At 41.1% G+C, this 14,472-nt stretch overlaps 1 protein-coding gene across 1 annotated transcript; it reads left to right on the top strand.

Annotated features, from left to right (window-relative positions):
- Positions 1 to 12,965: 12,965 nt before the first annotated feature.
- LOC308349656 (olfactory receptor 7G2-like) lies at positions 12,966 to 13,925 on the top strand (the record flags this gene model as incomplete). Its single annotated transcript, XM_080814448.1, has 1 exon — positions 12,966 to 13,925. The coding sequence occupies exon 1, from the start codon at positions 12,987 to 12,989 to the stop codon at positions 13,923 to 13,925; it is 939 nt and encodes a 312-aa protein (XP_080670574.1). The 5' UTR covers positions 12,966 to 12,986.
- Between the last annotated feature and the right edge of the window lie 547 nt (positions 13,926 to 14,472).

Here is a 14,472-nt window from a genome sequence, read left to right as displayed (position 1 = left end):
GATAACGTTTCATCATATTTGGGCTAGCTTTCTATGAGTCAAAGTAAAAGGTATTCTGGTCTTTCAGAATATCTTCTATCACCAAGATCATCTAAAACGACTAGATAACATGATGGATACATGCATTTCAGCATGGGCTTGAATTCTGATTTTGCTTTTTGTCCAACTCTGTGATGTTTGGCAGTGATTTCAAGCATCTAAACTCAGTCTTTTGGGTAGCGTTCTATAGAGGGAGAACCTGAATCCTGGAATCCTGTTATATAGATTTGGGGGGACAGCAAGTTCACAAAAAAAGTGGAAGAAATTAGACAGGGCAGAGAAATGGTGTAAGCAGGATCATGGTTACAGGTAGAGACTAGCTTCCACTTTATCCCACATCTAGGACCATGCAAATCTCACCCCAGATGGGCTTATACCATGAGGCAAGGGAGCTGGCCTTTCTTACTCACACTCAGTAATCACTGAGAGTTGTCCCTATCAAACTGTATTTCTCTGGAGGAACATCAGAATCCACCAAACTGTTTCATCATCCATAGAATCCATGTAATCTGATTATCTCAGTGGTTTGAGATAGCTGTGAAATATGTAAACCTGAAGCTGAAGGTCTTCGGTTCTAATAATGAAAAGAAAACCTTTGGGGGTGCCTGGTGTCTCAGGTGGTTAAGCATCTGACTCTTGCTTTCAGTTCAGGTCTTGATCTCAGGGTCCTGAGTTCAAGCCCTGTGCTGGGCTCCACACTGGGCATGGAGCCTACTTTAAAAAAAGAAGAAGAAGAAGAAGAAAAGAAAACTTTTCTCTAATATTCTCAAACAAGAAAGGGAAGTATCTTTCATTCAGAGGTAGGGAATGTATAAGGATAAGAGAATAGGGATTCATTAGTTCTCCATGAGGTGATGTCATTCTAGGACTGATGGTAGCAGCAGACACAGGTGTCATACTCAGTTGTGATGCCCAGGAACAGAAAACGGACTGTCTTTCCCTGAGCCATTTGAAAATTGACCTTTCCATGGCATCATCCAGAAGATATCTCCTTAAATATCACCACAAAGAAGACCATATACTCCTTTTTAATATAATTACTGGTGTGGGAGAAATGATTAATATGAAAGCCTTAGACTAACCATCTAGGGTTAATTCATGTTGGGCAGTCAGCTGTCATAACCATGACAAGCACTTAATACAATGCCTGACATACAGTAAGAATTAACATTTGAGTCGTATCATAGTCTTTCATATCTTGCCTATATTCGTAACTTGTGTAATCCTTTCGAACTCACATACTTTTACCACCTGCTTCAACATTCATATTTGTTTATCTTTACTGTAGTTTTTCTGGTCTGAATAATATAATCAAACAATTGAGTAAGCAGGGTAATGGATGTTCATCCTTTTTCTGAGACCCTGTTTGCTTTAATTCCTTCTCGTTGATTCATTGGTAAGAATGCAGCTAAAAAAAAAAAAAACAAACAACAACGTATCTGAGTTTTTATTTATTTTAATTACTTCTCCTTGCAGTACCTCTTACTCATCTCAGGTGGAGTCCACACAGAGAAACATGGTTGAGTAAAACTGATGGAGTGATTAAAGTCTTAAAAGATTTGGCTGCATAATTAGGGCTCTTATACAAAATTTATAATATGTTATTGTGAATAAAACAGTGTTTCTGTGGAGGAGTGTAACATAAGACAGGAGAAAAAAGAAGTTGGTAGTGTTGGGGACTATCACTTTTTCCACAAGTACAACAATGCGGGGCCATCAGACAGAAGTATCTTTCTTTTTCTTTTTTTTAAAGATTTTATTTACTTGAGAGAGAGGGAGAAAGAGAGAGCATGAGTGACAAGAGTGGCAGAGGGAGAGGGAGAAGCAGACTCCCTGCTGAGCCAGGAGCCCAACACGGGGCTCCATCCCAGTGCTCCGGGATCGTGACCTGAGCTGAAGGCAGATGCTTAACCAACTGAGCCACCCAGGCACCCCCCAGAAGTATCTTTCTGGATGTGTGTTAGGGGAAAATGACAGAGGTCTCCCAGGATAACCAAAGGAGTACGGTTCATTGTAAGGAGAGGAAGTATTATGTCAGCACCACAACTGGGGGATAGCTCTCTGCCTGCTGCCCTGGTGAGTTCTAGGGCAGAACTTCCCCCATTGACATCCACAGAACACCTGCAGAGATAGATCACCTGCTTACAGAAAATATTATAAGCAGTGGAGCACAAAATAGGAAATTTTAAGAAGTCCACCACCACCAGGGTTGTGCATCACATAAAGGCACTCGGGTGGGGAAGGAGTGTGGAGGCTCAAGCATGGACAGCATGGTCAGAGGATCCTCTGGGTCACAAGAAGAATGGGTGGCACCTACATGCTGCACTGTTCCCAGGCAGAGGAGCAGGGACTCCAGCTGAGGGCAGCAAGCCTAGGTGTCAGCTCTCTGCTCTGCCTTGCCATAAACTCAACTGCTGCCCAGTTGTGCAACTGCTTGCCTGGCATGGGCTGGCAAACAGCAAAAATGGGCAAGACCCTCCCTCAGAAGATCAGCATGGGTATGTGTCATGAGAGTCCCTAAAATCTGGAGTTTTAAAACTCAACCACACACCTGAGATAAAAAAAAAAAAAAAAAAAAAAAAGCTGGTATACAGGCAGGGTGCAGACAGGTATCTTACTGAAGTCTGGGACACAAAACTGATTGACAGCTTTTCTGTGAGGGCTTCCTGGAGAGTGGGGGGCATGAACTCTCCGCTCTGCAGCTAGAGAGCAGGGCACAGCCATTTTCATCCAGCATATTAGTGCTGAGAGCCTTCAGCACTTCAAAACTGTGCCACCTAGCGGAGCCCAGAGCCACTTACACCAAGCCCCATCCACTAGGTGGGGAGGTGATTCTCCACGAGGGCAAGTCCACCTGAAAATCAGAACCGCATGTCCCTTCCCAGAAGACCAGCACAAATACCTCACATACACCAGTCTACTGATCATAGATGCTGCAAAGCTCCAGTTCTATGGGAAATGGGGTCTATCTTCCTTCTTACTTTAATTTTTAAATTTTTATTACTATTCTTATGTCCCTCTCTCTCTCTCTTTCCTCTTCTTCTGGGATCCCAATTAATCTAATATTGTTTCTCTTTATCAGATCACTTATCTCCTGAATTCTCCCCCTTGTGATCCCATAGTTGTTTATCTCTTTCTCTCAGCCTCTTTATTCTCCATCATTTTGTCTTCCCTATCACTAATTCTCTCTTCTACTTCATTTATCCAGCAGTTAGAGCCTCCATTTTTATTGCATCTCATTAATACCCATTTTTGTTTCGATTTGATTAGATTTTAGTTCTTTTATTTCTCCATAAAGGGATTCTCTAGTGTTTTCCATGCTATTTTTTCAAGCCCAGCTAGTATCTTTATAATTGTTATTCTGAACTCTAATTTCAACATTTTACTTATGCCCATACTGATTAGGTCCCTGGAAGTCAGTATTGCCTCTTGTTCTTTTTTGAGGTGAATTTTTGCATCCTGTCATTCTGTCCAGGAAGAATAGATGAAAAAGAGAACAAAGTAATAAAATGTCAACAACGACCCCAGAGAAATATACACTAAACAAACCAGAAGAGACCTGAAACCAAAAAAATAAACTAAAAAGAAAAGGAAAAGAGAGAATATAATCACACAGGGGGACAGAATAGAGCAATACATTGGATCCTGTGTGTATTTTGGTCTCTTTGTTAGAAAACTAGATCTCAAAATTGCAAAGAAAGAAAAACGTATGTATGCACAAAAATAAATTAAATACAATGAAAGGATAGGAGGTAACTGTAAAAATGAAAATTAAAAGACAAGAAAACACAAAAGAGAAAAAAACAACAGAAAAAAGGAAGGGATATAAACAGACAGGTGAACAGAGCAATACACTATATCCTGAGTGTATTTTGGTGGGTTTGTTAGAAGAAACTATATCTCAAAATTGTAATGAAAGTATATATTATATTATACATACATATATGTATACACACACACATACATACATACACACACATAAAATTAAATACAATGAGGGAATAGAATGTAACTGTAAAAATGAAAATTTAAAAAGATTTATAAAAAGAGTTCATAAAATAACAAATTGGTTGAAAAAGGAAAGAGAAAAAAATTAAAATTGAAAGACTAAAGAATCATGGGGGGAAAACCCATGAATTCTATACGTATAGTCCCCTAGCACTGGAGTTTTGCAATTTTTTTTATTATGTTCAGTTAGCCACTGTATAGTACATCACTAGTTTCTGATGTAGTGTTCAGTGACTCATTAGTTACATATAACACCCAGTGCTCATCACAGCACCTGCCCTCTTTAATACTCATCACCCTGTCACCCCCACCCCTACACTTCTCCCCTCTAAAACTGGAGGTTTGCAGTTATATTATTGATCATTAAACTTGATCTTGGCTGGATGTTCTTGCTGATCTTCTGTAAGAGGAGCCTGATACTTTGATCCTCAAGTGTATTTGCCTTGGGCAGAATTGCACCACCCTTGCCAAGGGGCCAGGTTAACTATTCAGCTCTGGTTTGCTGGTTTGCTCTAGGTGGCTTTTGTTCCTGAAGGCTTTCCGTGAGTCTTTAGAGGATGAGAATGAAAATGGCAGGCTCTTGGTCTGTGACCTGGAGCCAAAAGCTCAGGGACCCACTCCTCAGTGAGCCCTCTTGGAAAAGCAGTCAATCTCTCCTGTCTCCCTGGTCTCTATCAGCACTCCGTGCTCACCCAGCCTGTGACTGAGCATTTCTATCTCAGACACGTGACCCCCTTCAAGTCTCCAAACTCTGCAGACTCCTGTGGCGTGCTCCTGTGTCACTCCTCCCTGCAGAAGGAAGTGGGTTCTTGCTGGTTCTGACGCTTGCTGGGCCCCTGCTCACAGAGCAGTCACCCCACTGCCTCGGTTTGTGATTTGTGGCAACACGGAGCTGAGAGCCCACTCCTGGGCTTGCTGATTACAGCCAACTTCCCCGCTCTGATGCCTGGGAACTCTGTTGCACTCAGGCACCCATGGTCTTCCTGAGACCCCAAGGATCCTGAGACCACACTGTCCCAGCGAGGGTCCCAGCCCCGCTTAGCCACCTGAGTGACATCCCTCACCAAAGCAGACTTCTGAAAGTTCTGATTTTGTGCTTCACTGTTATATCACTTTCTGGTCGCTGGCTTACAGAGAGGCTCCCTCCTCCCATGGTTTATCTTCCCATATATGGCCATAGATTCACTTCCCCACACCTCCTACCTTGCAAAAAGTAGATACTTTTCTATTTGTAGAGTTGCAGCTATTCTTAGATCTCCAGTTGCATCTGCAGGTGTTCAGAATGACTTGAAAGGTATTTAACTGAGTTCCTGGGACCAAAGAAACTAAGGTCTCCTACTACTCTACCATCTTGGTTTCTCCCCCCACCCCATAAGAGTCTCTTAACTGTAGAGAACAAAGTGAGGGCTGCTGGAGGGGAGGTGCGCAGGGGATGGGCTAAATGAATGATGGGCATTAAGGAGGGCGCAGGATGTAATGAGCACTGGGTGATATAGGTAAGTGATGAGTCACTACATTCTACTCATCCAATATTATACTGTCTGATCCCCAGGAGTTGAATCTTATAATAACTTAACTATATTTATAAACATATTATTTACACCCAGCACATAAATAATTCAATGAACTTGAATTTACATTTTAAAAAATGTGAAATAGGGGCACCTGGGTTGCCCAGTCAATTAAGCATCAGACTGCAGCTCAGATCATGATCTCACCCACCTGGGATGGAGCCCGGCATTGGTCGCTCTGCTCAATGAAGAGTCTGCCTCTCCCTCTCCCTCTACCCCTCCCCTTGCTCATGCTCCCTCTCTCTCTCTCAAATAAGTAAATAAAATCTTTTTTAAATGTGAGATAAATTACTGAATAGATGAAAATACCAAAGTCCTAAAGAAAAATGTTTTTAAGTGAACATTAACAAGGAGTATCATCCATACCTACTGAATTACAGAGGAAATATCTGGGTGATTCACAACTTGCCCACTACCACCTTTAGGTGATATTGTACTTCATCACAACCCAATTAAAAATGAAGAACCATAACTCAATCCAAATTCCACAGTGGGAAGAAAAATATGTGCTGTATCTATAGTGCAGAACTTGGAACAGGTAATCATGAAAGTTTAAAAAGAGGGGTGCCTGGGTAGCTCAGTCTATTAGGCATCTGCTTTCCACTCAGATTGGGTTCCTGGAGTCCCAGGATCAAGCCCCACCTAAGGCTTGCTGCTCAGTGGGGAGTCTGCTTCTCCCTCTGCCCTTCATCCCACTCATGCTCTCTCTCTCTCTCTCTCAAATAAGTAAATAAAATCTAGGGGGAAAAGTTTATTTTGTTTTTTTAAATTTTTTTAATTTAAATTCAATTAACCAATGTATAGTAGTTTAAAAAGAGAGTATGAAGTCTGTCTACATTGATCACAGCCACAATAATCACAAAGAATAGATGATATATTCCCATGTAAAATATAAGGAAGAGAAAGAAAATACAGGAAACATTCAATGACTCTAAAGGTGAAATATCCCCAGGAGTTGAATCTTATAATAACTTAACTATATTTATAAACATATTACTTACACCCAGCACATAAATAGTATTTGCACACTTAAAATCGGAATCAGTCCTTGAGATATCATTCATCACATAGTGATACCTTTGTAACTTTAAAAGAAGTCTAGAATTCATTAGAAAAGGAGTGTGTGTATATGTGTGCAAGGTGTGTGAGATGGAGGTGAGCATGAACAGATATAGAGAACAGATGACATACACCTGGCCTCACAGGCTCAAGTATTAGTCATCAGGCATCCCTCTCTTCTACAGTCTTGGCCTTTAAGGATTTGCAGAGCCCAGGGATCAGAAGGACACTAAAAATGTTGTCTAATGAGGAGCTTTGGATATTGACTCCCCACCCCCCTACCCCTAGGGATAGAGTATTGTAAAGAGGTAGCCTGTGACAACCTCATTCCACAGCCCTTACCCATCAGGAAGAAGAACACTTGAGGCTCCATACAGAAATGATCTTTCTTGACCACAAGCCCATTGCCTCATTTGGTCTTCCTGCCCTTCCTGAAGACAGATCTTCCGTCTTTGTATCTAGGTAACATGTCATGCACCACTCCACACTGATGCCAGCCAGGTAACTGAAAATCCTTTAGTTAATGCTTCAGTAAGGAGGGCAATATTTTACTACAGACTCATCCAGGGAAAGCAATGAAGAGGATGCATGCATGAAATGAGACCCAGGTGTCATGCATACCAGCCTGTTTTCCTGTTAACAAGTTCCCATTTATATGGATACTGACCCCAGTCTCAATCAACCGGTCTCCTAATCTCTCTAAAATATGACAGAACATGTTTTCCTCCTGAGTAGAAATCAGCCCCTTTTAAAACAAGATAGACTGTTATATACTCTTTTCACATTTACTTGAATTCTTGTGATGGTCATGGGGAAGGGTTTGGGTCAGCTTTTCCTTTTACTTGCATTCCTGATTCCTAACGTACCATGCAGGGACAAGTGTTTTATCCCTGTAGCTCTGTAGCTCGCTTGAGGACACAAGGAAGGGAGTCAGATACAGAGAGACACAGCCAGACACTTTCCTAGGACATGTAATTTCTCTTCATAAAATTACCAAGCATTTTATATAACAATAGCAGAGACGTATAACAAAAAACATATGGCCACCCTTCCACCCATTCCAGAATGAGCAAATGTTGACATTCTGCCATACTGGCTTCAGGTCTTTTTTATAAAGTAGAAAAATGTGTCTATATGCAAAGAGAAAGCACCTCTTTTTCTCCCCCTCCTTTCCTGTTCTCCCCTTCCCAGACACAATACAATCTTGAATATGATGGTATCCCCCATGCATAGTTTCATATTGCACATGTCTTCATAAACATACATAGGACAAAAGACATTGACCATAATAACTATCACTTAGGGAGTGGAGAAATAAGCTGATGTAACAATATCATGTAATACTCTCTGGTAATTAAACTTAGTGAATGGAACTAAATATACCAACATAATGAAAAAATAAATAGCATAAGCCTGCCAGCTTTAAATGGCATGTACTGTATGGTTCCATGTATATAAAGCTTTTAAAATGCAAAATAATGTAAGTTTTTTATGAGAGGATAATACTAATCATAGCAAAAACTGCAGGGGAATAATGTATATAAAGTCAGTGTACTGGTTCCCCTGGAGAAGGAAAAGAATTAAGATTGTACAAACTTATGATGTGGGGGCTTTACCTATATCTCTATGATTTATTGCAAGAAAAACACCAAGAATGAGGACAGTGAAGTGTCTAAACTTGATCATATCAACTATTGGGAAAACCAGCACTTCACTGTGGTCTCTCTGTTATTTTTTGCTGGGGTTTATTTTTATTAGGGATTATAACCTGAGAGATTTCAACATATATATTTGAAGTTTTCTCATGTAATTTTTTTCTTAGCTTTTTATATTGTATCAACTTATAATCCTGATTCATTTTTTGTTTATTATAATTTTTTATTATGTTATATTAGTCACCATACACTACATCATTAGTTTTTGATGTAGTGTTTCATGATTCACTGTTTGCATATAACTCCCAGTGCTCCATGCAATATGTGCCCTCCTTAATACCCATCACTGGGCTCACCCATCCCCCCTGCCAGAACCCTCAGTTTTCTTCCCAGAGTCCATAGTCTCTCATGGTTCATTTCCCCCTTTGATTCCTCCCTCCTTCATTTTCTCCTTCCTTCTCCTAATGTTCTCCATGCTATTCCTTATGTTCCACAAATAAGTGAAACTTAGCATAATCTCCTCCAGTTCCATCCATGTTGATGCAAATGTTGGGTACTCATTTTTTCTTTAATTCACTTTGATTGCTATGTAGTTCATCATCTGTCCATGCCAAATGAATACTGACATCATTCCTGGGCGTTTCATTCCTTTTGTACACAATAAAGATTCCCAGCTAGAGTTTCAACTCATAAACACTTCTCTGAAATTTGCAGGTATCATGGTAAGGATGTACTCTCTTTTTACTGTCTTTCCTCTGTTGCCCTTCCCACTGCTTCCTTCTGAGAAATGAAATACTCCAGGTGCCATTGTTCCTGGACCAAAACACACACACACACACACACACACACACACACACACACACACACACATACACACACACGATAGCAAATATTACTAACAGTGTCCCATATACTGAGTGCTGCGCTGGTTGCTTTCTTCTATACACTGCTCATCAACAACATCCCCATAAGACTTGATGATAGCTCCACTCTATATTGAAGACACCAACACCTCCATACAGTTGAACAGCTTTTCCCCTTCACAAAGCAAGTGCTGGCTTGGGTCACATTCTGAGTTCTGGGTCTAAGTAATACACCAAATGATAAAGGCCGTCATGGCCGCTTCTGTCTCCCCCAGGTGAGGGAGCACCACTGCTTCACAGAGCAATCCTATTAGAGCACTTGATTATCCTCTAAGTATCTTATAAATCTGCACTGTCTTGAAGGTCTTTGTCTTCCAAGGACCAGTAACTGTTTGAATTTTCCTCTATTTTGAAGAGTCTGTGCGTTTGATTCTTTCTCTAATGTAGCTGTTATTTACTTATTTATATTATGTTATGGTGGTCACCATTAGGTTTTTTATTTTTTCATTTTATTTCTTTTCAGTGTTCCAGAATTCATTGTTTATGCACCACACCCAATGCTCCATTCAATACATGCCCTCCATAATACCCACCACCAGGATCACCCATCCCCCCACTCCCCTCTCCTCCAAAACCCTCAGTTTGTTTCTCGCAGTCCACAGTCTCTCATGGTTTGTCTCCCCCTCCAATTTACACCATTAGTTGTTTTTTTTCTCACCATAGCACATACCCTCCCCAATGTCCATTACCCAGCCTCCCCCTCTCCCCTCCCCTCCAGCAACCCATGTTTGTTTCCTCAGATTAAGAGTCTTGTATGGTTTGTTTCCCTCTCTGGTTTTGTCTTGTTTCATTTTTTCCCTCCCTTCCCCATGATCCTGTCTTTTTTCTCAAATTCCTCATATTAGTGAGGTCATATAATTGTCTTTCTCTGATTGATTTACTTACTACATCATCTGTTTTTGATATAGTTTTCAATGATTCATTATTTGCATATAACACCCAGTGCTCATTATAACCCGTGCCCTCCTTACTACCCATCACCAGGCTACCCCATCACTGGCTACCCCATTCTCCCACCTCCCTCCCTTCTGAAACCCTCAGATAGTTTTCTGCAGTCCATAGTCTCTCATGGTTCATCTCCCCCTCTGACTCATCCCCTTCAGTTTTCTCTTCCTTCCCCTAATGTCCTCTATGCTATTCCTTAGGTTCCACATATGAGTGAAACCATATTAATTGTCCTTCTCTGCTTGACTCATTTCATTTAGCATAATCCTTTCCATTTCCATCCGTGTCCATGCAAATGGTGGGTATTCATCCTTTCTGATGGCTGAGTAATATTCCATTGTATATATGGACCACATCTTCTTTATGCATTCATCTGTTGAAGGGCATCTCAGCTCCTTCCACAGTTTGGCTATAGTGGACATTATGAACTTCGGGGTGCATGTGCCCCTTCTTTTCACTATATCTGTATCTTTGGTGTAAGTACCCAGTAGTGCAATTGCTGGGTCATAGGGTAGCTCTATTTTTAATTTTTTGAGGAATCCCTGTACTGTTTTCCAAAGTGGCTGTACCAGCTTGCATTTGCACCAATAGTGTAAGAGGGTTCCCCTTTCTCCACATCTTTGCCAACATTTGTTGTTTCCTGCCTTGTTAATTTTTGCCATTCTAACTGGTGTAAAGTGGTATCTCAATGTGGTTTTGATTTGAATTTTCCTAATGGCTAATAATGTTCAACATTTTTTCATGTGTCTGTTAGCCATCTGTATGTCTTCCTTGGAGAAGTTCTCTTTTTAAAAACGATATGCCCCCATCACCTTTGGTGGAAAAGTCTGCTAAGGACAGAGAACATCACTGACATAGTTGCCTAGTTTTTCTTAGAATGAACCACTAACACAGATGAGTAGCATTTCCATGGAGGAATCTTATGACTTTCAAGTCAATAAGCAACACTTTCTTTTCTTTTTTATTTTAACATCTTAATTTTGTTTTATTTTTTTTCAGTGTTCCAAGAGTCATTGTTTATGCACCACACCCAGTACTCCATGCAATACATGTCCTCCTTAATATCCACCACCAGGCTCATGTAACACCCACCCTCTCCCCTCCAAAACCCTTGGCTTGTTTCTCAGACTCCACAGTTTCTCATGCTTTGTCTCCCCCTCCAATTTCTCCCAGTTCACTTTTCCTTTCTTTCTTTTTTTTTTTTTAGATTTTATTTGTTTATTTATTTGCCAGAGAGAGAGAGAGAAAGAGCACAAGCAGAGGGAAAGCAGGCTCCCCACAGAGCAGGGAGGCCAATATGGGACTCAATCCCAGGATCCTGAGATCATGACCTGAGCCAAAGGCAAATGCTTAACCGACTGAGCCGTCCAGGAGTCCCTATAAGCAACATTTTTCAATCTATACTCAGGTGCAGAGCATATACTTGAATGGATGCCATGACAGGCTGCATTTTTTTTCACACTGCTACTCTACATCATGGGTAGAGGTGGACATGCCTTGTAGGTTAGGGAAAGGTTTATGGCATTTCTCAAGATATAAATATTAACATTTTAAGGGAAATTATGAAACATGAGATGGTTTAGGAATAGTAATGCCATATCATCCAGAAGCATTAACAATGATTGGTCAAGTCCGTCAAGTCATTCCATATGTGGAATTTAAGAAACAAAACAAATGAGTACAGGGGGAAAAGAAAAGAGGGGGGCAAACCAAAAAACAGACTCTTAACTGTAGAGAACAAATGGATGATTATCAGAGAGGAGGGGGTGGAGGGATTGGTTAGATGATGGGGATCAAGGCAGGCACTTGTGTTGATCACCTAGTATTGTGTGGAGGTACTGAATCACTGTAATGTTTTTTGTTTTGTTTTTAAGATTTTATTTGTTTATTTGACAGAGATCACAAATAGGCAGAGAGGCAGGCAGAGAGGGAGAGAGGAGGAAGCAGGCTCACCGCTGAGCAGAGACCCCGATGCCAGGCTCCATCCCAGGACCCTGAGATCATGACCTGAGCTGAAGGCAGAGGCTTTAACCCACTGAGCCACACAGGTGCCCCTGAATCACTGTTCTGTTACCTGAAATTAATATTGCACTGTATGTTAACTGACTGGAATTTCAGTAAAAACTTAAACACATTAAAAAAAAAAAAGGATGGTCAACTCAGCAGTCAGATGATCTGAACTCAGACCTAGTCTTTGCGACACACTGTGTACTGCACATCCATGATGTAAGTGTCACCTCCCCTAAGTGTCCCCACGGGTTAATGGAGTAATACTATGATTTAACTCATCAGAAATTTGACACATTTTTCAGATGATTCTGAGCATGTCAAAGATTCAGTAGCAGACTCTATAGGATAGATAGGATAACATCATTCCTGTCTTTCTATTTGTTTGAAGGCAAGAAATATTTCTGACAAAGCTGATGATTTAAAGAAAAAAAAAAGGCCACATAGAAGAGTGCAAAATGATGTTAGAGGGAAAAATTAGCAGAGGGAAAGTTGGAACATTCACATGGATCCTCAATAGTGGTTTTTTTTTTTTTCATTTTTCTAAAAGAACTGGCTCTCAAACTTGGGTGTATATCAAATTCAACTGGATGGTTTGCCAAAAATCAATCACTGGTCCTCACCTCAGAGTTTATTAGCAATCTGGACTGAAACCAGAATTTGCATTTCTAACAATTCCCAAGTGAAGTTGCTGGGGCTCATCTGGGGACTCTTCCTTTTCTTTCTTTTTTTTTTTTTTTAATTTTCACTCCATCTTTTCCATCAGATTCATCAACAACATGGAACCCAGAAACCAAACAGTATTTTCAGAATTCTTTCTCCTAGGACTGACAGATGATCCAGAACTGCAGCCTCTCCTCTTCAATCTGTTCCTGTCCACGTACCTGGTCACCATCCTGGGAAATCTGCTGGTCATCCTGGCTGTCATCTTTGACTCCCACCTCCACTCCCCTATGTACTTCTTTCTCTCCAACCTGTCCTTTACTGACATCTGTTTAAGCACAACCACCATCCCAAAGATGCTGGTGAACATCCAAGCACAGATTCAGAGCATCAGTTACACAGGCTGCCTCACCCAGGTCTGCTTTGTCTTGATTTTTGTCTGTTTGGAAAATTTTCTCCTTGCAGCAATGGCCTATGACCGCTATGTGGCCATCTGCCATCCCTTGAGGTACACCGTTATCATGAATGCCCAACTCTGTGGCCTGCTGACGGTGCTCTCCTTGCTCATTAGCATTGCCAATGCCCTGCTCCATAGTCTGATGGTGCTACGGCTATCCTTCTGTAAGGACCCGAACATCCCCCACTTCTTCTGCGAGCTTGCTCAAGTTGTCAAGCTTGCCTGTTCTGATACTTTCATCAATAATATCTTGGTGTATGTTTTGGCTTGCTTACTTGGGGGTGTTCCTCTCTCTGGAATCATTTTCTCTTACACTCAAATTTTCTCCTCTGTTTTGAGAATGCCGTCAGAGAGTGGAAAGTATAAAGCTTTCTCCACCTGTGGGTCTCACCTGTCAGTTGTGTCCTTGTTCTATGGGACGGCTGTTGGAGTGTACATTAGTTCCGCAGTTAGTGACTCTTCCAGGAGGAATACCATGGCTTCAGTGATGTACATCGTGATTCCTCAAATGATGAACCCCTTTATTTACAGTCTGAGAAATAGTGACATGCAGGGTGCCTTGAAGAAACTGGCCAGAAGTATACCTTCTTTTCTGTGATTGGGCCATGTACCTTAGGCTGCATTGTAAGAATAAATCAAAGTTATACAAATCACAGGAGAACCAGAATGCCTGCTACTTCTGTCACCAAATGCTTCTAACATGATGTATATTTTAACTTAATGTTAAAACCTAACTTTTACTTTTATTCAACTTTTTTATGCTTGAAAAATTATTTCAATTCTTACTTCAAGGTTTTTCTCAGCCCCATAGAGGTAGAATCTGAGGCAGAGGTCAAAGTTTATAATGTTTATATGATGACTCTTAGAAGGAAAGTTGTAGAATATGGATAGCTCAGAAAAGGATAGAAGCATGACTGTGGTCTTATATAGAGACTGGCTTCCACCTGATCCTGTGATTAGATCATGTCAATTAAAACCCAAAGTCATGAGGTGTCTGGGTGGCTCAGTGGGTTAAAGCCTCTGCCTTCGGCTCAGATCATGATCCCAGGGTCCGGGAATGGAGCCCAGCATCCGGCTCTCTGCTCTGTAGGGAGCCTGCTTCCTCCTCTCTCTCTGCCTGCCTCTCTGCCTACTTGTGATCTCTG

Source organism: Martes martes (assembly GCF_963455335.1).
Source record: "Martes martes genome assembly, chromosome: 1".
Taxonomy (NCBI): Eukaryota; Metazoa; Chordata; class Mammalia; order Carnivora; family Mustelidae; genus Martes; species Martes martes.
The sequence above is the reverse complement of the archived record's forward strand: the minus strand, read 5'-3'. Positions and strand labels throughout refer to the sequence as shown.